This window comes from Dysidea avara, chromosome 8 (genome assembly GCF_963678975.1).
Source record: "Dysidea avara chromosome 8, odDysAvar1.4, whole genome shotgun sequence".
Taxonomy (NCBI): Eukaryota; Metazoa; Porifera; class Demospongiae; order Dictyoceratida; family Dysideidae; genus Dysidea; species Dysidea avara.
Window position 1 is genome coordinate 13,683,985 of NC_089279.1, and position 23,983 is coordinate 13,707,967.

Below are 23,983 nucleotides of genomic sequence, written 5' to 3' on the forward strand. Positions count from 1 at the left end.
AAAATCTACATACCTCCACAAATATTTTCCAACTAAGACCACCTGGTAGTCGAAATGCTATTCCAGTTTTGAAATCTTCAACATATCCAAATACCAACAACTTGAAGAAAAACCATGCTAAAATGTTCATCAGTCTATCATACTTTGCTTTCTCCTCTGGTGTAGCAGTATTCTAATGGCAGTAATTGTTGTAAAGTAAGAGATCAACAATGAGTAACATACTAAATTGGATATACCAGTTTGCATCTCTAGCCTTAACTAGTGTTCAGTGAAGCCATACTTCAAAGAGCTTACTAGGACATCTTTAATAGTGTTTATTACAAACAAATACAGCAAATAAGCATTTGCTTGTTGGATGCTTGAACTATGGCTGTGTACAACCACTATGCATCTATTACTCCTCAATTACCAAGACTGAATTGTTAATATTATACACATTCTTCAACACATGGCCTGCATGAACACAGACCATTTTTTGTTTATTGTTTTATTGTGGAGCACTATGATGTTAAGATGATTATTTATAACACACATCAACACCATGATGTTTAGAAACAATCGAAATCAATCCCAATATAATCTTCCAACCCTAGCGACCATGTGTATGTAGAGCTATTACATGTACATGTGCATGCATACATACATAAGACTATTGCAAATACACACATATGTCTACATCACTGTTCCATGTGCATATGTTAAAGTATTACCGTGAGTGCTATGTATATGAAAAATAAAGCACGAAGCGTATGTAATAAATCATGAAGCAAAGCCGAGTGCTTTATTTTTCATATAGCATGAGCAAAGCAATGTATTAAATGATTTATGGAACTTTCTAATTGTGTAGCTTCACCATACACTAGGACTTGCAATTAACATGCATTGCACAAATTATTAGTAGCCTGAATGTACACACACTGGTTTAACAAAGTAATTCACACATAGTTCACCATAGTTTGGCATGGTAGACGTTCATCATGTATTTTGGCAGGTTTCGGTCATGACCCACAATCGATTCTATTGTGACACATGGCAAAGTATTTCTGTGATATCTCCAGGATTTGTCCGATTACATTAACAAACGTAACAGCAACATTACCTTCTCCCACTCATTGTCGAAGCATTTAAGTATGTCTATAAAAGCAATCCAGTGGTAGAACTTGTAATGGCTGGGGTGATTGACCACTCAGCACAGTGCAGGTTATCAGCCTTCATTGGCTTGTGTGATTATTTGTACTGGCATGAGTGTTGCAGGCTATTAGCCTGCATTAGAGTGCGTGGGCAACTGTGCTTTATTGCCCACAAAGAGTTCTTTATTGAACGAATAAAGTACTCTTTGGGAAATAAAGTACTCTTTGGACAATAAAGAACTGTTTGCCCAAAAGTGTACTTTACGACATTTGAAGTACACTCTTTCCTTTGATCTCACCCACGCAAAGTTCTATAAGTAACTTATAAAGAAATAAAACTTAATAAGGACATGAATATTAATGTAGGAAGTCTTGTGGGAAAAAACGTATAGTGTATGTAATGTGAATGCAACTAGTGGGTAAGATTCTTGGAAATGTGGTATAATTACTGGGACGTCTGGATGACTTGATTGAAATAGTGGAGGAATTGAGAAGATATCCTGTTTTGGTGACACAATTCGAGTGAGGAATCAGCATTAGTGAGTGTTTAGTTAGCTGTATGCATTAGTATGTTAATTATAGTAACAGTACTCTTACTGATACCTTCCTCTGAGAGACATTGGATACCCATGTTATAATATGAACGTCATGGTGAGTATATTACATTGGCTAGTTGTCGACATTAACTCATTTTAAATGTGAATTGACTAGCATGATTCAATACACATAAAAAACAGTCACACGTAACAATCATACCTATATGTATTTTATCAACACGTTATTGCTGAATATTGTGTATGCAAATTCAATAAAAACTGAATAGCTACACACCCATAATAATTAACTTTAAAATTTTTTTTGCCTTACTCTTAAAACGGGGTGAAGTTAGTTCTACAGCAGTATTACTAGAGCCTTGATTAGAGTGCCTGACTACCTTATCAAATTATATCAAATTTATTGTTAATAATACATTAATTTATGCTGCTATCATCTAAGAAACCATTGCTGGACTAAACAAATGATTAACTTACTGCTAGTGGTCCAGGAGCAATACTAATGCTGAAAAAAACTGAACACCTTTGATCTGGTGGAAGTGTTCTAAGTTTGGAGATAGCATTCAGTACAGTAAAGGATTCATTCACTGCAATAATCAAACAGGGGTCACAAAGCTGTTTCTTGATGTAGTGTGTTTTCCCATCACCTACGAATGAAGTAACATTTAAAAAACTTCAATACATACATACGTACACAAGCTGAAATGCTGTACACAAACACAGTACAGATTACATGTGTTTGTATATAGTGTATGCATATCAAACAACATTTTGAATTTAATTGTTATGGAACTATACTTACCTGCACATCCATATACAAGTTCAAGGGTAAAGTTAGAGTTTTTGTTGTTGACAAGACTCCCGCAAGTTCTTTTTATTCTATCCCAAGAAAGATCTGGACCATTTTTCTATGCATACACAAATATATAATATTTTGTGCACATACACATCTTTAAAAGAAAGGAAAGCACATAAATTCACAGAACACACCTTATATTCTTTCACCACTACCCAGGGCATCTCATGCAAAACTGAGTCAGTTGTCTCAATGTAATTCAAATGAACGGCTGATTCCAACCCTTGTGCTTCTTGCGAATGATGGTGCAAAATAACCTGTAAAATGATAACAATAACAAATGTACATGATTAGCCTCATCCTGTGAATTACCACAATCAAATGACAATGTAAATGCCAAGCAACAGAATGGCACACTTACTTCTTGAAGCTTGTAAGGCAGTTTATTGACTTCCAGGATGGTGAAAGTTTGACGTCTACCAACAAGATCAAAAAACAATATTGCACAGAAGTGTAGGTATACAATACTAATGTTTCCATAGTATTTTATAAGTACAAGTGTACACTTTGAATGGTGAATTGGTTGGACTCATACAGTGTTAAAAGTAACTATTTTCCACTTACATCAATTGAAATGATGACCATTTCATCAAGTATAAGTAAAACATTGCTTATACGTACATAGAAAGAACCAAGGTAGACGGATGGCATTTCATGCATATATTGGTAAGATTTACATTATACACTTACCTAAATGTATAAGCTCTGTGTAAAAACAGTCTCAAGTCCTCTTCAGTAGAGTCTTCATTACAATGGAACACTTCATAGGATTCTGGTATTCCATCATAGATTTCAATCAGTAGACGAAGTAATTGTCCATTATTATAATTTGGAGCATAACGGACAACCTCCTGGAACTGTATGTGGAAAATAAATTACAAAATTCCTACTACAGATGTCAAGAAATATCTTTAAATCACACATTACACAAGTATTAAGGGCATATTACATTACATTGTCCATGCAGAATGCAAGAATTCAGTCAATTGTGTGGTGAATTTCAGCTACTTCAACAACAAGGAACATACAATTAGTGAGAAGGTTCACAGAAGAAACATATCACAGATGTCTAGTTTTGCATAAGAAAGCTTAAAGATATTCCATAGAGGATGTGTATAAGCTTTTACAACAATTTACTTACAGGCAACAACTCCTTCCCCCGTATTACTGTTCTGGGTTGAGATCTGCTGTATAAAAAGTACTTAGTCACAGAGCTATCACTGCATAAGTGTTTCAAATATTTTCCAACATATGCTACTGGTGCTTCATTTGAAAATAACATTGTAACTTCATTGTCCATAATAACATCCCTAGAATTCTGTAAACAAACACATGTGTACAAATAAATAGTTTGTAACTGTACAGAAAACTAATCACGAATTGTGACTGGGCCTTCGAAAATAGGGCATGTGGACACATGATTTTTGTCTACTTTTTAAAACTTTCATCATTCATAACTTTTTATACCATTATGCTATGGAAATGCAATTTTCAGCTTTTGTTACGCATTTAATTGGTGTTATGATGCAAGTTACATAATGAAAATAATCTGCTCTAGTACTGAGATATGACCCGTAGTGTGGCAGGGTGTAGTTTGTGCCCACATGTCCTGTTTTCGCAGGCCTGGTCACAATTTTACTCATACCTGCACAGCTACTTTTAATTTTTTTGCAGCCTCACTATCATTTTTAAACAGAACTCTAATCTCCTGCATCATTTCATTAACAGAAAAGTCTCCTGTTGTTAAAGTGTCATAAAAGGAAAGAACTTTAGAGACACTGAAGAACATCAACTTATCATAAGTTTTGTATAAGTTTCTGATTGTGGATATCCATTTTTTCAGTTCATTATCTGTATCATTAACCTGTAGTAAATACGTAGCATGTATGAACAGAATATTCTACATATTGCACAGGAACATACTTTTTCCTTAGCATCTTCAAGTTTATCATTGCATCGAATAATATCTTTTTTCATGAGATAATCCGGGTGTCCCAAATCCCTTAGCTTTAACATGGTGTGATATAAAGTTTGTGCAGTCTGAAAGAAAAGTGATAGTGATCTTATCACAAAGTAATTGACTATATGGTTTGATTACATTGTACAAGAAGACAATTTATGTGAAGTACATGCAACAGTGAGTCTGAGGACCATGGACCAAAGACCTAACAGCACCATACGTGCTTCACAAGATTATACCAGTCTTCACAATATTACACACTTTTAGCTAACAATGCATGTCACATTGCATATACAGATCACCTTTTCTGTCACAGCGCTTGCTGATTAACTTTTTAAAGTGTTTGGACTATCACTCAGAGGGCCACATACTCTGCACACCACCAACCACATAAGCAGTATTGTTGAATTCCTACAGGTCTATGTACACAATTACAGTGGAACCTCTCTTATTCAGGCAGTCTAATACATACTACTGTCCGTATCTCAGAAATGTCCGTAACTAAGAATAATATGCTATTATGCTAAAGTGACTAATTTAAATACAAATATTGCTGTTATTGCTATCGGTTAGTGCTATGCAGTTTAGTAGGTAGGGGGAAATCACTACAGAGCATTCATGGTCACTCTCCTGGGCTGTAAAAATGCATTATCGCCTAGCAACCAACTAGTAGTTATTATTAGTAGAATAAACAAGCCACCAAACAGGTAAACAGCAACCTTTAGGCTTCCTTCTTGTGCTTTTATCTAAACCAAACTTCATTATGGTCAATAAACTACAAGTCACTTGACCAATTTGGGCTGTCCGGATAATGGAGGTGCTTGGATAATAGAGGTCTGGATAAGGGAGGTTCCACTGCACTCAATTTGCCAAAAGGTTTGTGTACCACAATAATTGGGAGGAAGGGCTGCATGTTAAACTTCTGGTGATAGCTCTTTGTTGCATATGTACCTCTTGCAATGATTGCTTCACTGAACTTGGCAGTAACAAAATAGTGCAAACTTACTCTACTGAAAGCCTTTGAAAGTGTTGATACTTAATAATTACACCTCAAAAGTATTTACACATGCATGGATGTGTATGTATGTATGTATGTATGTATGTATGTATGTATGTATGTATGTATGTATGTATGTATGTATGTATGTATGTATGTATGTATGTATGTATGTATGTATGTATGTATGTATGTATGTATGTATGTATGTATGTATGTATGTATGTATGTATGTATGTATGTATGTATGTATGTATGTATGTATGTATGTATGTATGTATGTATGTATGTATGTATGTATGTATGTATGTATGTATGTATGTATGTATGTATGTATGTATGTATGTATGTATGTATGTATGTATGTGTACATCTCACTCTCCATGTCTGCTAAGCTACTGCTACACATATACTTTCTACTTTACATAAAGGTTGTAGTTTACAAGTGCAAAAAAACAGAAACTACAAACAAGAATGCAAAAATGAGTGTTGAAGAGTGTATAGTCTGCTAGCTTTTTTTGGAGCCTGCAAATGTGAAAGGACATGATATTTTTACCAAGCTGTCATTATTTAAAAATGTATTGACATTGTAAATAATTAATTCCTATGGTAGCTATCAGTGTTCATTTTACGCATTTCACAACCTCATTACTTTTTGACAGTCACACCCTTCCCACAACATATAGCTGTTTTTGATATGGATTTGTGTACACAAATGCACATACCTGATTCAATTGCTGAAACCTTTTCACAGGCTGTTCCACTTTCTGCGCTTCTAAAAATCCAAGCTTTCTAACAAAGTCATCTATTTGCTCACTGTTCCACACTTCTGGTATACATGACAAACTCCTTAGTGTGTTAGGAGGAGTGTTTGATCTATTGCTATCAATACTGTCACTCTCTACGGACAGTCCTTTATGTATATGCTTCATGTGATAAAGTTCCTTCATTGGCTGATAATGGAGAAGGACTTCAGACTTGTACTCCACTGCAGCACCAGCAATTATCTGTGAAACTTTAGTACTTCGTTTTGGCTGCACAATTAGCTCAAAATATCCAGTGCTCATAATGCAATCTAGCTCTTTAGAAACATTTTCCAAAGTGTCTCCCTATTAAAATGTAATATCATACATACTGCTGTACATGTAGATAGCAAGAAATATGAATTCATAATGCTAGACAAAAAGATAACTGGTGTATGTGTGTGTGTGTGTGTGTGTGTGTGTTGTGTGTGTGTGTGTGTGTTGTGTGTGTGTGTGTGTGTGTGTGTGTGTGTTGTGTGTGTGTGTGTGTGTGTGCGTGCATGTTGAGTGTTTGTGTGTGTGTGTGTGTGCTTGTGCTTGTGCATGTGTGTGTACAAATTGGTGTTGTTGCTGCTATATCCTTGAGCAAGAAACTTTACTCACATTGTTCCAGTCTACCCAGCCATTTAAATGGGGACCTGGTGGCCTGGTGTCAACTGGGGAAGCAGCCCATCCAGCTGTAACATTAATGGGTACCTGGTATTATCTGGGGAAGCAAATGCCAACTGTCCATGTCTCACATAATGGGTGATGGGACTCTGGGTGCCTACACCTTCACCTGTGGGACATGGTATAGCCTCCTGGGATTACTAGTCCTGCCCCAGGAGGATTTGTCTGCATTGACTCATAGCACCTCAGTAGTACACACGTGTCCCAGTGCTGGTTTGTTGGGTAGGCGTGACTGCTAGCACAGCAGCTGAAGGCTTTGCTTTTGTGTGTGTGTGTGTGTGTGTGTGTGTGTGTGTGTGTGTGTGTGTGTGTGTGTGTGTGTGTGTGTGTGTGTGTGTGCGTGTGTATGTAAAAGAGAGTTTGCATAGATGACAACAAGATTGTGATTCTGATTTGAACACAGCTGGTGTTTTTTCTCTTTGGATCTAATTGATTCCTTTCCATCTCCTACAGTTCGCAATGCATGCATGGCTTATGTTCCATCCTTGGATGAGATCAAGAATGCATTGTCTTTAGTTGCAGGAAGTAAAGCTGGTGGCAGCAATGGCATTCTACCAGAAATGGTGAAGGTTTGTTCTGATGTCTGCTTGATCTCTTTACTAGTGTTTAATTTGGGATGCTGGAAGGCGTTTTCCAAGAATAGGGAGATGTCTCATTAGTACCTGCATCTAAGAAGGGGGATTTATCTTATGTGACAATTGGCATAGGATTAGTCTGCTTGATGTAGTAGGCAAGATGTTTGCTAAGGCTATCCACCCAACATCTCTTTCAAATGATTGTGGAGAAGTAGCAGATTCACAGTGTGGCTTTTGTTGTAACTGTGGTCACATTGACATGATTTTCTGTGCTCACCAGTTGGTACAGAAGACTGTTGAACATGACACCAAGGAATTTCTCCTGTTTGTGCATCTAACAAAAGCATATGATTCGGTACCCAGAGAAGGTACAAGGTGATCCTTGTTAGGTATGGTGTCCCTGAGAAGTTGATAATATTATTAAGTCTTTCCACAATAACATGCAAGCTAGGATCAATGATAATGTTGCTAATGTTATAGTCCAATGGGCTGAGACAAGGATGTGCTCTTTCCCCTACACTGTTCATCCTGTATTTTAACATGGTGATCTGGTCCTGTGTGATTGTTGTCAACTTCCTGGCATAAACTACTGTATGTATACATAAGTGTGAAGGAAAACCAGTTGGTGAAATGAACTAGAGCACCCTTGTTATCTTTGATGACAGAATTGAGTTTTGCAAATGATGCTGCATTGTGGTAGCTACGAAGGACAGCATTGCTAAGACCACTATTGATCTGAATAGGGTGGTGCAAGCTTGTGGATTAACTGTCAGTATCCCTACAACCGAATTTTTGATTGCTGGGAAATGTGTGACTCAGAGTGATCTAGACCCTATTCATATTGGTGGCAGTGCTATTGAATCTGTGCATCATCCTTTGTCACTGCTAGAGTGTCCCATGCTGCAACAATTTTAAAAGCTTTGCTAAGATCTGTCTTCTCTGACAGGTTGTTGTCCTTGCAAACAAAACAGGCTGTAGTATTGGGTGTTCTGTTGTATGTTGTTACATACATGGCCAATTATACAGAGAAATCTACATGTTTTCTGCCATGAGAAATATTTTAGGCATATCTAAATCCCAGCAGATTTCCCTGCACATTAGCAATGAAGAGGTTTGATGCAACCTATTCCATGCCACGAGCAGAGTTGGGGGTAACTAGTTACTTTTGTAACTAAGTTACGTAACTGATTACTTTTAAAGTAACTAGTAGTATAACTAGTTACTTGCTTTGTAACTAGTCTAGGAGTAATTGTCTGAAAAGTAACTAAGTTATAATAGTAACTAATTACAATAGTTTACATTGTAACTATAACTAATTATGCTTTAAAAGCAAGAGCACTTCAATTTTTGTGCCATATATGCTACAGCCACATTAAGTAGACAGATTCTGTGTACTGCTCTCTATGATTCAGCTTGAATAACAGACGTAGCAATAATTAAAACTGACCTGAAATAGCCACAGAATTGTTATTTCAAGTGAACATATGTATTACATCCCTTACTGATGCATATCTGAGCAAAATTCATGTTACAAAAACTAAAAACAAGGCATAATTTATAGTACAAAAGTAACTAGTAACTAGAGTACTTAGTTATCTTTTGAAAAGTAACTGTAACTTAACTAAATTACATGGGATAAAAGTAATGCATAACTAGTAACTAGTTACTTTTCTGAGGTAACTACCCCAACTCTGGCCACGAGACAGCACAGACTGTTGAACATTAGCAGCAGACGTTAGCGGCAGCACAGACTACTGGAAAACCCTGTTGTTGAGGCAAACTGAAACAGTTGGAGTCTTCTATTAACTTTTTCCCACCTTCTACACTGACATTAAATTACTGCAAGCTCACATAAGTTCATAGTTACGGTTTGGTGTATGCTTCGCACACACCACATGTGAAGCATACACCAAACCGCGAATGTGGTATACACCAAACTGCGTGCATATGAATGTGGTGTAGAACATGCACCACATTCGCAAGCACATATGTTCTACAGCTTTTATCAACGCGATGCCTTCTACCCACTCTACCCACAACCGCAGGACACAACTGCATCTCGCCTACTGATACACAGGCACAGCCGTCAACTAACCTGGCATCATCTGACCTCACCCTAGTACCCATCACAGAACTGTCCAGCTTAACCGTTACCGCTCTAAAAGCACGGCTGTGCGAATGCAATCTACCAACCACAGGCAATAAAGCAGCTCATGAGTGTTTACAGCAGCCATCGCCCACTGAACCTGCTGCACAGACTGGCAACCCCACAGACCAGCATTGCACAGTGGAAGATGGGCAGAGCCAGCAATGCACAAATAATAACCACCAGATCAACTGCTGACGCTACCAACATGCCTGAGAATCTACTTGCACAATTAGCCACTTACCTGAGGCAAGTAATGGAAACAAGGAGTGACCCTATTGATGATCAGCTATCAGATTCCTTGGAAGTCCAGCATAACCCACGGCAAGATTTATCACCAGCAATTGTTAATGTGCCCCTTCCTCCAGCTCCACCTACTACAACGAGCAATTTACAGCTGCACTCACCTGTCACTACTCACCGTGAAGCCCCTTGCCACCCATTTCTCCTCGTGTGTAGGGTTGGGCAATATACCAGTATGGCGGTAAAAAGATGGTATTGTAGAAGACAATATGCAATATTGCTGAATTTTGTTATAACCGCCAAACCGGTTTCATGATAATATTGCGGTTTCCTGTGTGCATGTACGTCGATAATTTGGCAGTTGATTAAGATGGGTACAATGGCTGATATATTGGGTTTTCGGCCGCTAGTTAAGAAACCACGTGTGGTAAGCATGGTTTGGAATTATTCGGACTGAGAACAACTGAAAGTGGTCGAATAGTTCAGGACGACAAGCCAGTGTGTCAAACTTGCACCAAAGAAGTGCCAGCAAAAAGAGTAAACACTAGTAATCTTATGGCACATTTGAGATAGCACCAGCCTGACTTGTATGCTGAAGCCGTGACACTACAGGATCATTGCGTGTGAATGGGAGTTGTAGTAGGACAGGTAATGTCAAACATGATTGTAATAACAGTACCATTGGTGGAGTAACGACTCTGCAAGCAACAGTGACTGAATCATTTGAGGCATCAAGAAAGTTTAGCCCTACATCACCTCAGGCAGTGGAACTGAATAAGTCTGTAGCTTACTACCTTGCCAAAGACGTCCAACCCTTCTACACTGTAGAACGACCTGGATTTCTTGCTTTAGTTTTGAAGCTCAACCCATGTTATGAACCACCTGAAAGGAAGTATTTTGTTGAACACCACCTTGTATTGTCAAGTGAAGGAAAAGGTTGTCATCCCTACACTTCAGAATGCAAAGTACTTTTCAGTAACAACTGACTTTTGGTCTAGCAACTCAAACACACCATTCATGAGCTTTACAGTCCATTTGGTGGACCCTGAGTGGTACCTTCAAGCCTTTTGTTTAGACACAGTCCCCTTGTTTGACGACCACACTGGTCAGAACATACATGAGGCATTCAATGACATCCTTACAAGCTGGAGTCTGTCAATGGATCAGGTGGTGGCAATAACTACTGATAATGGTAGTAACCTTGCGGTAGCCTTTTCTGGTGTCGATTCTGAGTGGTTGAACTGTTTTGGCCACAACCTCAACCTGGTGATTTCCAAAGCATTGCAAATACATTCTGTGCTACAGTGCATAAAGAAGTGTTGTTCCCTTGTTGAAGTATTCAGCTGTAGCTGGAAAAGACCTGCAATTTACGGTATAAGCAAGAGCAGCTGAATTTACCAAAACACAAGCTAGTAGCTGATGTATGGACAAGATGGGGGTCCACTTATCAGATGGCATCATGATTGATAGAGCAACAAAAAGTTGTATGCGCATGCTGGCTGATGATCGAAAGTACTGATACAAAATGCCATCAGAGGAAGAGCTCACTACAATTGAGAGCATGGTACAAGTGTTGGAACTGTTGTCATATTTCACTGATGCCCTGTCAGGTGAATTTCATGTGACAGTATCAGCCATGCGTCCTTTGCTTAGCCACATCCTGAACACAAATTTGCTTGTCAGCCCTGAAGATAGTGCCAATGTGTCGCAGATGAAAAACAAAATAAAAGAGTACTTGGAGAGCCAATATAGCAATAGCAGTCTCTCACAACTACTAGATAAGTGCAGCTACTTAGATCCAAGGTTCAGGGGAAAGTATTTGACAGATAAGGAAAAGGCAACCTACCAAGTGAAGATGGAAGCCATAGAGATGTTGCAGCAGAATGATACTAAAGACGTAGCAGTAGAAGTGGAGGTAGCAGCGAGTGAAGTCACAGAAATTCTCAGGCAAAAGAGGATGATAGGCTTAAGTGCTGTTTTACAGCATTGCTTGGGTTGCAACAGTGAAGACATATCAAATGAAGAAAGAGTTGATAGAGAGATTAACGATATGAAGAATATCCACCAGTGGAATTAAGTGTTGAGGCTTTAGACTGGCGGAGAGAGGAGGAAAAGAAGTTTGCAGCATTGTCATGCTTGGATTGTAAGTACCTATGCATTTGTGGTACAAGTGTGCCTTCAGAAAGACTGTTCAGTGATGGTAGGAACATTGTGAATACTCTTAGAAACCGGTAGACACCTGAGCATGTGAACATGCTTATGTTCCTTTCAAAAAACTTGCCATAGATTCTGTGATTGACTAACTGTTACAGTTGTCTGTATGATTGTTTTTATCATTTCAGTAAGTGATCATTTAAAATACGTAACATAGTAAAATGCATTGTGAATATGTGACTAGATTTTACAAAACCGATCCAAATCACACATCAGGCAAAATCAAACTAACATCTGCAGTGGATAGCTACACTATTGTACTGGTAGTTTCGACACTCAGTACCACTCAAACTACTCGAGGCTGGTTTCAACAGACGTCTTTTCTGGGTGGTATGTAGAGTTCGAGTGGTGGTTTTAGGCCTTGTGAAGGACCTGGCTTGGCAAGAACCAGTGATTTACTGGTGGACAGCTTGATAATGTTGGCCAGACGTTTTTTTTCTGTGGATTTTGCTACATATCAGCCACTAAGGAGCCAGCACAGCCCTGTAATCTCATCTCTGGACTCCAATCATGGTCTGCCTTCATTTTGAGGTCTAATCCTTGCCCACCCCGCCACCCCCCACCCTCCAACCCTTTGTGAGCACTCGTGACACTACTTCGCTCGTCCAACTGCTCAGATTTTCTATCTTATTTGGTGGGAAACTCTACAAGTAGCTACAAGTACTGGAAGTGGCCTGAAAGGTAATAAATTGATGCATCTTTTGTGTAAATTTCATATGCATGCTTGCTATCCTTGGAGAGGTATGTCGGCTTGAATTCTTTAAAACCGTTTATCTCGAAACACCTAATGTGCGATTTGGATCGTTTTTCCAAAATCCAGTCACATAATATGATGATTATATCATACAGTACGATAGTACTGTACAGTAGGGGTTGGTAAGAAATCATATGATTTCATGGATTTTGTACCTTAAAATACACCTGGAATGCATTAGTACTGTTATAATGATGCTGTACCTTGGGTAAACAAAGTGAAAAGTTGAATATTTCGATATACAGTGAGCTTTAAAAAATTCTATATTCACCTACATTTCGTCTGCCTGCCTGCCTGCCTGCCTGCCTGCCTGCCTGCCTGCCTGCCTGCCTGCCTGCCTGCCTGCCTGCCTGCCTGCCTGCCTGCCTGCCTGCCTGCCTGCCTGCCTGCCTGCCTGCCTGCCTGCCTGCCTGCCTGCCTGCCTGCCTGCCTGCCTGCCTGCCTGCCTGCCTGCCTGCCTGCCTGCCTGCCTGCCTGCCTGCCTGCCTGCCTGCCTGCCTGCCTGCCTGCCTGCCTGCCTGCCTGCCTGCCTGCCTGCCTGCCTGCCTGCCTGCCTGCCTGCCTGCAATCCAACTACATTCTGTCTGCTGCACCATGCTGTTTACTTGCATCATCCATTTGTTTCTTTGTTCTTCTCGAAGGATAATTAATAGTTGTGGCACTTAATCAGAGGAGGGTGGACATGCGCACGTGAGCGAATACATTTGTATTAAAAATATAACCAAGACATCAGCGAAGTTTAAATAAGCATCATTCGAAAGTGTGCTTCATGTTTAGTATATTTAGCCGGTCTGCCCCACTCTTCCCCGCTATTCCCAGCACGTAAATCGCTCTTGAATTTATAGAGGATCACGTGTTCAGTAAACTTGTCGGTGAAATTGATGCGTTGCACTCTAGACAACTTATGAGCTTGTATTCGAGCCCAACAATCGTTGAAAAAGGTATTATGATATACAATAAGCTTCATATGCTCACTCCCATGGAATTAAGAAAGGAAAGCGGACGCCGCTAGTGTGTCCTCATGGAGAATCAAGCAGGAAATAGGACACCTTTGTACTCATTTTCTTCCGTTTGTTACAAGAAGCACAAGATAAATTAGTGTGGCTGTTGTTAAACAGTTTTTATCACTTCATTTTAGTCTTGGTATTAGAAATATTCAATTAACGACAATAATTTTCAGTAGCGCTTATATCGTGTCCACCCTCCTCTGGCACTTAATAGTTGTGGTGCGCGCCACAACCCAAACATGTGATTTTAACGAAGTATAAATGCGTGTATTTAAGATGAGGGTGAACGAGTGTATTACTCAAGGAGTTGTCTCTAGCATTTATTAATGCTGGGTAGTCATTTTATATAGTCTTAATTACCAGCTTAGCTTTTTTGTGAGGTAGCTAGCTAATAATGTCTTTGAGGGGTGGATCCACCTTGGGATCCAGGCTTCTAAAAGCGAGGGTTTCACTCTTATAATGGTGGGCTCTCCAGCGATGTTTTACTGTGAAATCATCAACATTTAGGCCATTAGAAATGCAGTTGAAGCCTTAAACAGTTGCTATAATAGCTTCAAAAGACAAAACAATAATTATTTTAAGGGGTGCTTATTGCATATGAAGGTAATAGAGTCGCTTCAAGTGATATTTATACTATGTGGAAAACAAAAAGAGTATAATATAGCGAGCTAGCTAGACAAAAAAGTTAACAAACTAGCCATTTAACAAATTAAAATTTTTGAAAGGAAGTAAGGGTTGATATAATATACAGTGAATATACGTACGTACATGCTACAAAATGTACAGAAACAAGTTTTAAAATGTTACAGCTGAAATGAGAAATGATCCAGCAGTAAAAAGTAAGGAAACAAGATTAGACAACTACTTGCTAAAATGAGACACACTTTAATCCCTATTTTGGCTAATTTGATGGTCTCATTTCAAGATGCTAGCCAAAAGTAGACATTAAAGTGTGTTTCATTTTAGCAAGTAGTTGTCTAATCTTGTTTCCTTACTTTTTACTGCTGGATTATTTCTCATTTCAGTTGTAACATTTTTAAACTTGTTTCCGTACATTTTGTAGCATGTACGTATATTCACTGTATATTATATCAACCCCTACTTCCTTTTGAAAATTTTCATTTGTTAAATAGCTAGTTACAATATCTATAGCCTGTAAAAATAAGGTAATGCAAATGGTACTTAAACAAAATAAAAACAATTACATGTGATCTCAATTGTTTAGTCTGGACCATCAAACATGTTACTACCGTAGGACATAGCTGCACTGGGGCTGCGAAAAGTGATAGAGTTAGGCTTAAGCTGTAAATTGTTAAAACAATAGAGTCCTATTTCACAATAGGGAGCCAACTTGACCAAACATATTACAAAGGTCCCAAGGTACAAGGGGCTGAAGAGTCCTGAGGCTCAAAATGATATCACTGTCAGGACTGTCCTGCTGTCTACTGCCATAAAGACCTATAGACAGAGAAAAGCTGCATTTAATTATACTAATTTATCTGTTGTATATTAATGTATAGCTGGTGTGCAAGTTCTAAAGGGGTAAATGATAATAGTAAGGTTTGGTGTGATATTAATAAACTTGTGGGGATTTGTATAAGCTAGGGATGTTAGTTTGGTTAGGAGTATATAGATATGTAACTCCCAAGCTTCTATATGAAGAAATATGTAGCTATGGTCTATGGTAATCTGTAGTAACCATAGTGTACATCCTTACACCAGGTGAGACTAGATAGCTAGTTGCCATAAACAGCAGTACAATTAGATGTGTAGATAGGTAGCTAGCTAGTAGCAGCATTTTTAATCAATGTGTGTGTATTAGCCCACTTAGCATGCAAAAGGGATTCATTGGATCATGATCATCATGTGAAATTCTGGTACAAAGCTGTGGCTTTGAATAATTTAGGTTTGGAGTGTACTTGCATAGCTCAACTGAATTGGAGCATTGTTATCGTGATATTTGCAATAACTGTGATAATTAGGTTCACAATTATCGTGAAAGGAAATTTTCAATATCGCCCAGCCCTACTCATGTGCAAGACAAGATCATAAAAGGTGAGTATATTGATTTTTCCATACTTACAACAAAAGCAATGTTTGGCACACCAGACCCTGTTTCGCAGAACCCACTCACCATAGAACTTACCACCACTGGTGATAGCTTTGCCATTCAGCCCACCAATAGCCACAAACGTATATCATCATTCTCTGCTTGGATAGAAGTCCGGAACATTTTTCTAGCCATAACTGTAGCCCATAAACATTAATAATAAATAAATAAACTATGTAAGGCTTCAGAACTAATTGCCTACCAGTCAATTATCATCAGCTAGCAGGGAGTATCCCATCCAAGTCTGGCTAAATTATGACACACAATTTCGCATCACAGCAGCCAATGACACTATCAAAGATGGGACACATGACACTCAGACCTTTGGCTAAAATGGATAACCCTGCATGCTAGTGCAACAAGTGCAGCACAGTCAGGAAGATTCCCATGCTCCAACTGCGGCGCTACCAACCATTACCCTGAAATCTGTCATTTTGCCCCTCAAGTACACCAGTTGCTGAACAGCGACCAACTATCCAGAGACCTGGTACCACAGGACCTCCATCGAATGCCAATACCATCCCTATCTGCAAGGACTTCAATTACTCTCAATGTTCACGAACCCCCTGCAGATTCATACACAAGTGTGATCTCTGTGGATCCAATCACCCAAGGAGAACATGCTCCCGAGAGGGCATGCGTTAGACCACTTCCCTGGACTCCAGCATGACCTTTCATACTCAAATGGGAACTACGTGATCACCCAAACAAACTTTGTGTTAAGCAGCTTATCTACGACTTGCAGCATGACTGTGATATTGGTTATCTTGGACCACAATTTGCTCACTCAGCAAGCAACCTGGCTTCTGCATCATGGCAGCCCAAAAGTTATTGACACCACACTCCACAATGAGTGTGAAGCAGGACAATTTCTTGGACCTTTTCAGTCACCCCCCTTACCAAACTTTGGCTCCTCAGGACTAGGCCTTGTTCCCAAACATGATGGAGGATAGAGAATCATCTATCACCTTTCTGCACCTGCACCACACAGTATAAATGATTACATTGACCCTGATTCATATTCTTTGACATATTGCACTAGTGATGACACTTATAGTATAATTAACAAATGTGGTCCTAATGCACTTCTCAGTAACACAGATTTAAAAGATGCATTTAGACTGATTACAGTGCATCCAGAGGACTGGAACCTACTAGGAATTCAGTGGCACCAACAATTTTATGTCGACACTTGTCTTCCATTTGACTTACGCTCTGTACTTTTCTTATTTAACTGCCTGTCTGATGCTATCCACTGGATACTATAACATAAATAAGAAGTTACACATTTGCTCCATTATTTATATGACTTCTTTTCTGCCGAACACAAACAATTGTGCAACCAACTTACAAGCCATGCTCTCTCTGTGCAGCAAGATCAATGCACCAGTTAAAGCATCAAAGGTAGAAGGGCCATCTACCACATTAACATTTCTAGGAATCCACCTTAATACAAAAAACCATGGAGGCAAGTGTCACTCCACAGAGGAAACAGGCTCTACCCCTCACCTACAACACTGCTACAACTGTACAAAAAGGGTGTTACTATCGCTTATAAGCAAACTTTCATTCTGCTGCAAAGTATTGTCTGCCAGTCGCATTTTCTTGTGTAGACTTATAGACTTGAACACAAGGGAAACCAAGCTTCACCATCATATACCGCCAACGATGATGCAAAACTGGACCTCCAATGGTGGCTAGACTTCTTACCACAGGAAGAGCCTGATTTTTCAAACCAACTGGCTTCACAGCACAACAATGCACCTTTACACAGACACTTCCGGCAACCAAGGGTGGGGTCTGGATGGTGGCTGCAAAGTTGCGGCTCTATATCACAGCAATCCATGAACATCACTTGGAAGGAATTGTTTGCTATACTTATGGCTGTACACACCTGGGGCACCCACTGAGCCAAACAAAAAATTGTTGTTCATTGTGACAATTATTCTGTGGTGGATATCTGGGAGAAGGGTACCACTCGCGATTCACACACAATGGCTCTGGTGCAGCTAATGTATTTTAGAGCAGCCCCTGAAGAAGGAATGGAGGACCCAGCAGTTGATCCGCTTTTGCAGCTAGTCTGCAGGGGAATACGCTGTATACAAGGTGATAGATGCTGTATCCGCTTACCAATTACTATTAACATCCCGAGGATATCGATGTGTCAGCTCCATCAGTCACACTACTCTCTGGCTGAGCAGAGAATACAGCCTCATGCTAGCATTTTATGGATTTCTGAGAACTAGTGAATGCATTAACCTGCTATGGGCAGATATTAGCCACACAGAAAGGCTACGACTAATCCTTTCCATCAAGGTCACCAAGTTCAGAAATACCTAATCAATACCTCCACCTGTCCATTGAAAGCCTTCCAGTCATATGTACCTTTTGCTTACCAGACTTTTCTGATGCACCCCTTTTCAATGCAGGCAGGTTCTCTCCATTATTCCAAGCTGCACTAAACAAAGCTCTATGTGTCCTACAACAACAGGTGGGACTGGATCAATCCGACTACTCATCCCACAGTTTTAGAATTGGTGCTGCCACTACTGCAGCCGCAGCAGGGATACCAACATGGATGAGATCAAAAGCCTTGGATGTTGGATTAGCAATGCACACCTGTCATACATCCATCGCTCTCCATCGTTGACCCCTGTGATAAACGAACTCATGTCTAGAACAGATGCTGCCTGCCAACCACCTTGGGATGCTGACAAACAACCAACTATATTTCCCAACTAACTAACTTGCACTAATGCAAGTATCCATATTGTTTGCTGCTGTTAATGCACCTTTCAGTTTCATTGACAGGATGTCTATTGTAATACCTACTACACATGAGTCACTGTTTGTTTGTATTTGATAATTACACAACAGAATTCTAGTAATAGCACAGTATAATATTTTGCACAGTAACATTTGTATGATGGATTATGCTACTGGCTCAGTGACAGTGGGCAAAAAAACTTTGGGGAAAAAAATTGGCCACAACATATTGCTTATCAAAAACAAATATGTTGTTTTAATCGCATAATAATATGGTCCGTGCTACCATGGCAAGGATTGCTTACTTGTGAATAATTATTGCTTAACCCACTCCATGTGGCAATACACGTGGGCTGCTGCTATGACACTGCATGATTGCTTAACCCACCCAATGTGGCAATGCACGTGGGCTGATGCTATCGTACCACACGACTGCTTAACCCAGCCCACATGGCGATACATGTGGGCTGTTGCTGCTGCTGCTATTGCCCTACATGACTGCTTATCCCCTTCCACATGGTGATACACATGGGCTGCTGCTGCTACACGTCGGTTGCTGCTGCTGCTGACTTTGCTGCTGCTCTGTTGTTGTTGCTGCTGCTGCCCTGCATAATTGTTTAACCCATGTCACGTGGAGATACATGTAAGTTGCTGCTGCTGCTGCTGCTGTTGCCCCACATGACTGCTTAGCCCATCTCAAGTGCCGATACACATGGGCTGCTGCTGTTGCTATTGCCCCTGCTTGTATAATCATATGCACATACATCATAAGCACATACGTATAGTGTGCGGTTGACTGTATGGCTTGCTAGGTTGAGTGTGCGCTTTAAACTTCAAATGTATATATAAAACTGCCCAATGATCCCTCAGTTTCCCTTTGTCACTCCAAAGTTGGCAAAGCAAACTAACACAGATATTAGCCATTTTTCTGAACTTTGTATTAAGCAGCTACATAAATAGTTGTCTTCTCTACATTTGTAACACCATGTTAATTTGATGCATGTTCATCAACCTGCCCCCTTGTGCAGAAGGATGGCAAGAATCTGGCTTGCTTGTGCAGTGTGCTCGGGGGGAGGTTGAGTGGCAAACCAGCAAGCAGGCCGGACACATGCTTACCTTCTTACGAGGGTGGGGGGCCTTACATGTTAATTAAGGCTTTACAGCACAAGTGCTGAAGGTATATAGGATACATGGTCATACAGCCAGTTTAAAGATGTTATAATTAAGTGTGTTTGAAAAAAGGTGCTAGTTTTGATGGTCTGTTTAATGGTATAACTTTGGTTTGAACTCTTGCTACACTCACTGTATTATTCACAAATATGTGTAACTTGACCTTCCAGTTTGAAAGTGTGCACATTGAGAAGCAGTCCTTCTTTAAATGTAACACTATTGCTATTTACATTATAAACCAAAAAGCTGGAAAAGCTAGAGTGAATGCACAGACCGCTTGCTGAAAGGCTATAGGCAATTTCTATGCTACATAACGTAATTGAATGGTGTAAAACGGACATATCGTGTGCTATTTTACAAAAGAAGGCTAGAGAAGACAGACAAATGCATTAGTAGTGTTAACAGTGCACAGTGCCTGAAACATTGCTAGCAGTAGGCAAATTATTTTAGATAACAAACTGCACTAAAGTTCTTGTAATTAATGTACAAGATTTATTTTGTGTCTCATGGTGAATAGCGTCCTTTTCTAAAACACTATTTGTGGTTACGTCTAGCCATAAAAGGCAAGAAAACAAAAATAAACTTGAGTCCAGTAGTTCAGTCCAGTAATCCAGTCCAGTGAATGGGTACACCCTGGTATGTGATACGTAGCACAAAACAGATGAGTGGAGGCAATGTGTATCGGATCCTCTCTGTTAACAACATACCCTGTGCAGCAGCAGAGATTATTTTGTGATAGATGTAATAGATGCTTAAAATGATTCAAGATATGGCTAGACACAGGTGTGATAGTGTCAAATCCAGATGCACAGCAGGGAGCAGCAATGTTTTCGTGTGTTCCAATTTCCATTGAATATTTAGATGTTGCCAGGATTTGTCAAGGCACAAGCATGCACAAGTTAAAGATGTTTGATTTCATCTGCTTTGCAGCAGATATACATTGCCATAATAAGATGGTGCTATACAGTGGAACCTGTGTTACGGTTACCTGGATTAAGCAGTCACCTCTGCATAATGGCCATGGTCACGAGATCCCAAATATTTTCCCATACAAATGTATGCATTGTGGTCTGCATTAAGCGGTCTCCTGTCTAACGCGTATAACGGCCAACCAACAATTTGCTTATGAATCACTATATACATAACTTTCTCCTTCGTATAGCGGTCGCTACCTTTTATAGTGGCTTGTTAAGCCAATTTCCTGGTACCACGGCACCGTTTCAATTAATGCGCAATTATCACACTTCCTGCCTTTCAATGAATACTATATAATCAATCAGGCTTTATTGCTTAAGTGTATTCAATAGCTATAACCAACATTCATACACTCACCTTACCCTTTCTGTACTAAATATTCAGACTGTATTGTGGTTGGCGTGAGCCTCTTAATAATAATTACTCATTTATAATGGTCATAGCCACTAAAATGCTGCTGACCACCTTATGCAGGTTTTCTCTAACAGCCACCTGCATATAAAGGCCAGATATATCTGGTCCCAAGGTGACTGTTATAGACAGGTTCCACTGTATATATATATTAATCCAACAACTGAATGTGTTACTGTATAATACTCTCAATAGCAGCTTGACGTATTTCAATATAATACGTCAAGCTGCTATTGAGAGTATTATACAGTAACACATTCAGTTGTTGGATTACATATACTAATACCATACCTGTGTCACAGCCCATACAAAAGTCTCAATAGTAGCAGTGAAATTTATCCCGCATTTCACTGGTAGCAGTTAAAAAGTTGTGATTGCAATTTCATTGGCTAGAATTTATGTTAACAATGTAGCGCCAATTAGTGTTGACACGTGTTTAGTATATAGTGACAAATTATGTACATAGCAACGCATGCGTATATGCAGTGAGTATGGTATTAACTGGGAATAGCATGGGTAGCAGTGAAATTTGGGACAAATACCACTCTTGTTATATTGGAAATGGTAAATTTCCAATACAATACTCATGATATTTATCCCAAATTTCACTACTACCCATGCTATTACTAGTACATATATATATATCAAGACACACGGTAGTGTGTCGTGCGGCCCAAGAAGCCGGCACGCAACACCCGTGAGTATATTGACAGGAAGAAAGAAAACGCAATTTTCGCACCTCCGTAGCTCTGTGCTGCCTTGATGAAACAAGACGATTTTTGCTGTGGACACTCCCTCCACCTTCAGCACTCCACATTCCAAATTAGAGCGAAATCGCTTCAAGCGTTCCCGAGATATGCGACTTCAAAAATTGGCTTAGTTTCTTTGTTGTTTTTTTTCTTCTTATTTTTCTTCCTCTTTTCGCACACTTACAAAAACTGCTATACAACGCGAACGCTATATCCGATTGCCTTGAAATTTGGCACACAGAAGGGGGGTATAAAGGCGCATCTCTGTACCAACTTTGGCTAGGATATGATAAAGAGGAAAAGAGTTATGATCGATTCTTCAGGAAAAATAACACCAATATGTTGTCACGCCTGCAGGGTAAACCGCGTATGGAAGAAGCTGACAATCGGTGGGTGAATAGATTAACTATTGAACCTCAAACCTTTTGTGGTTTGAAATAAATCGAGCTAAAAACCAGGAAGATACAACAAAAAAACCAACAGTGTGTAACAATTACGCAATCGAGATTAGCTAATAAAAAATGACTACTTGCCACGCCTACCAGATAAACCGCTAGGGCGAATGCTTTGAAAATCGCTGTATAGAAGGAGTAATCATCTTAGAAAGGATCTTCAATGGTGTAGAAGAATCAGACTTAAAGCCACGGAGTTATAACATGAAATCCAACTTGGTGCAGCAAGTGCGAGATCGAGATACTCTAATAGAGCAGTCATCCTAATAGAGCAGTCACCCTGAAAAGAATTCAACAGATCAACTAGAAACCAGTAACCTGTATAGAGATCAGCTAGAAACAAGTCACCCTGTAGAGAGATCAGCTACAAAAATTCACCCTGTAGAGAGATCAGTTAGAAAAATTTACCTTATAGGGAGTTCTTGCAACTATAGTTCAGCTAGAAGAAATCACCTTGTAGAGTTCAGCTACAAAGAAACTGCCATGTAGAGAGTTCAACTACAAACAAATCTCCCTTAGAGAGATCAATAGAAGAAGTTACCTTGTAGAGAGTTAGCTACAAAGAAACCATCATGTAGAGAGTTCAGCTACAAACTAGTGACCTTGTAGAGACATCAGCTAAAATAAATTACCTCGTACAGAGTTCAGCTACAAAGAAACCATCATGTAGAGAGTTCAGCTGCAAACAAATCACCTGTAGAGAGTTCAGCTACAAACAAATCTCCCTGTAGAGAGATCAGCTAGAAGAAGTCACCTTGTAGAGAGTTCAGATACAAAGAAACCACCATATAGAGAGTTCAGCTACAAACTAGTGACCTTGTAGAGACATCAGATATGTTGTAGAGAGTTCTGCTACAAAGAAACCATCATGTAGAGAGTTCAGCTGCAAACAAATCTCCCTGTAGAAAGATCAGCTAGAAGAAGTCACCTTGTAGAGAGTTCAGTTACAAAGAAACCATCATGTAGAGAGTTCAGCTGCAAACAAATCACCTGTAGAGAGTTTAGCTACAACCAAATCTCCCTGTAGAGAGATCAGATAGAAGAAATTACCTTGTAGAGAGTTCAGCTACAAAGAAACCATCATGTAGAGAGTTCAGCTGCAAACAAATCACCTGTAGAGAGTTCAGCTACAAACAAATCTTCCTGTAGAGACATCAGTTAGAAGAAGCTTCCTTGTAGAGGGTTCAGCTACAAACAAATCACCCTGTAGAAAGATCAGCTAGAAGGAGTTACCTTGTAGAGAGTTCAGTTACAAAGAAATCATCATGTAGAGAGTTCAGCTACAAACTAGTGACCTTGTAGAGACATCACCTAAAAGAAATTACCTTGTAGAGAGTTCAGCTACAAAGAAACCATCATGTAGAGAGTTCAGCTGCAAACAAATCACCTGTAGAGAGTTCAGCTACAAACAAATCTCCCTGTAGAGAGATCAGCTAGAAGTT

General features: G+C 39.5%; 1 protein-coding gene across 1 annotated transcript in view; it reads right to left on the reverse strand.

The window, feature by feature from the left end:
• LOC136262913 (uncharacterized) overlaps nucleotides 1–23,983 on the reverse strand; it is a 134,546-nt gene that overhangs the window by 45,950 nt on the left and 64,613 nt on the right. The window contains exons 19-28 of the mRNA XM_066057328.1: nucleotides 6,223–6,606; nucleotides 4,464–4,580; nucleotides 4,186–4,404; nucleotides 3,682–3,858; nucleotides 3,231–3,397; nucleotides 2,902–2,956; nucleotides 2,675–2,797; nucleotides 2,487–2,592; nucleotides 2,162–2,331; nucleotides 14–172 (exon numbers count right to left, since the gene is read on the reverse strand). Of these exons, the coding sequence (XP_065913400.1) occupies nucleotides 14–172; nucleotides 2,162–2,331; nucleotides 2,487–2,592; nucleotides 2,675–2,797; nucleotides 2,902–2,956; nucleotides 3,231–3,397; nucleotides 3,682–3,858; nucleotides 4,186–4,404; nucleotides 4,464–4,580; nucleotides 6,223–6,606 (1,677 nt within the window). The remainder of the gene's footprint in view (nucleotides 1–13; nucleotides 173–2,161; nucleotides 2,332–2,486; nucleotides 2,593–2,674; nucleotides 2,798–2,901; nucleotides 2,957–3,230; nucleotides 3,398–3,681; nucleotides 3,859–4,185; nucleotides 4,405–4,463; nucleotides 4,581–6,222; nucleotides 6,607–23,983) is intronic.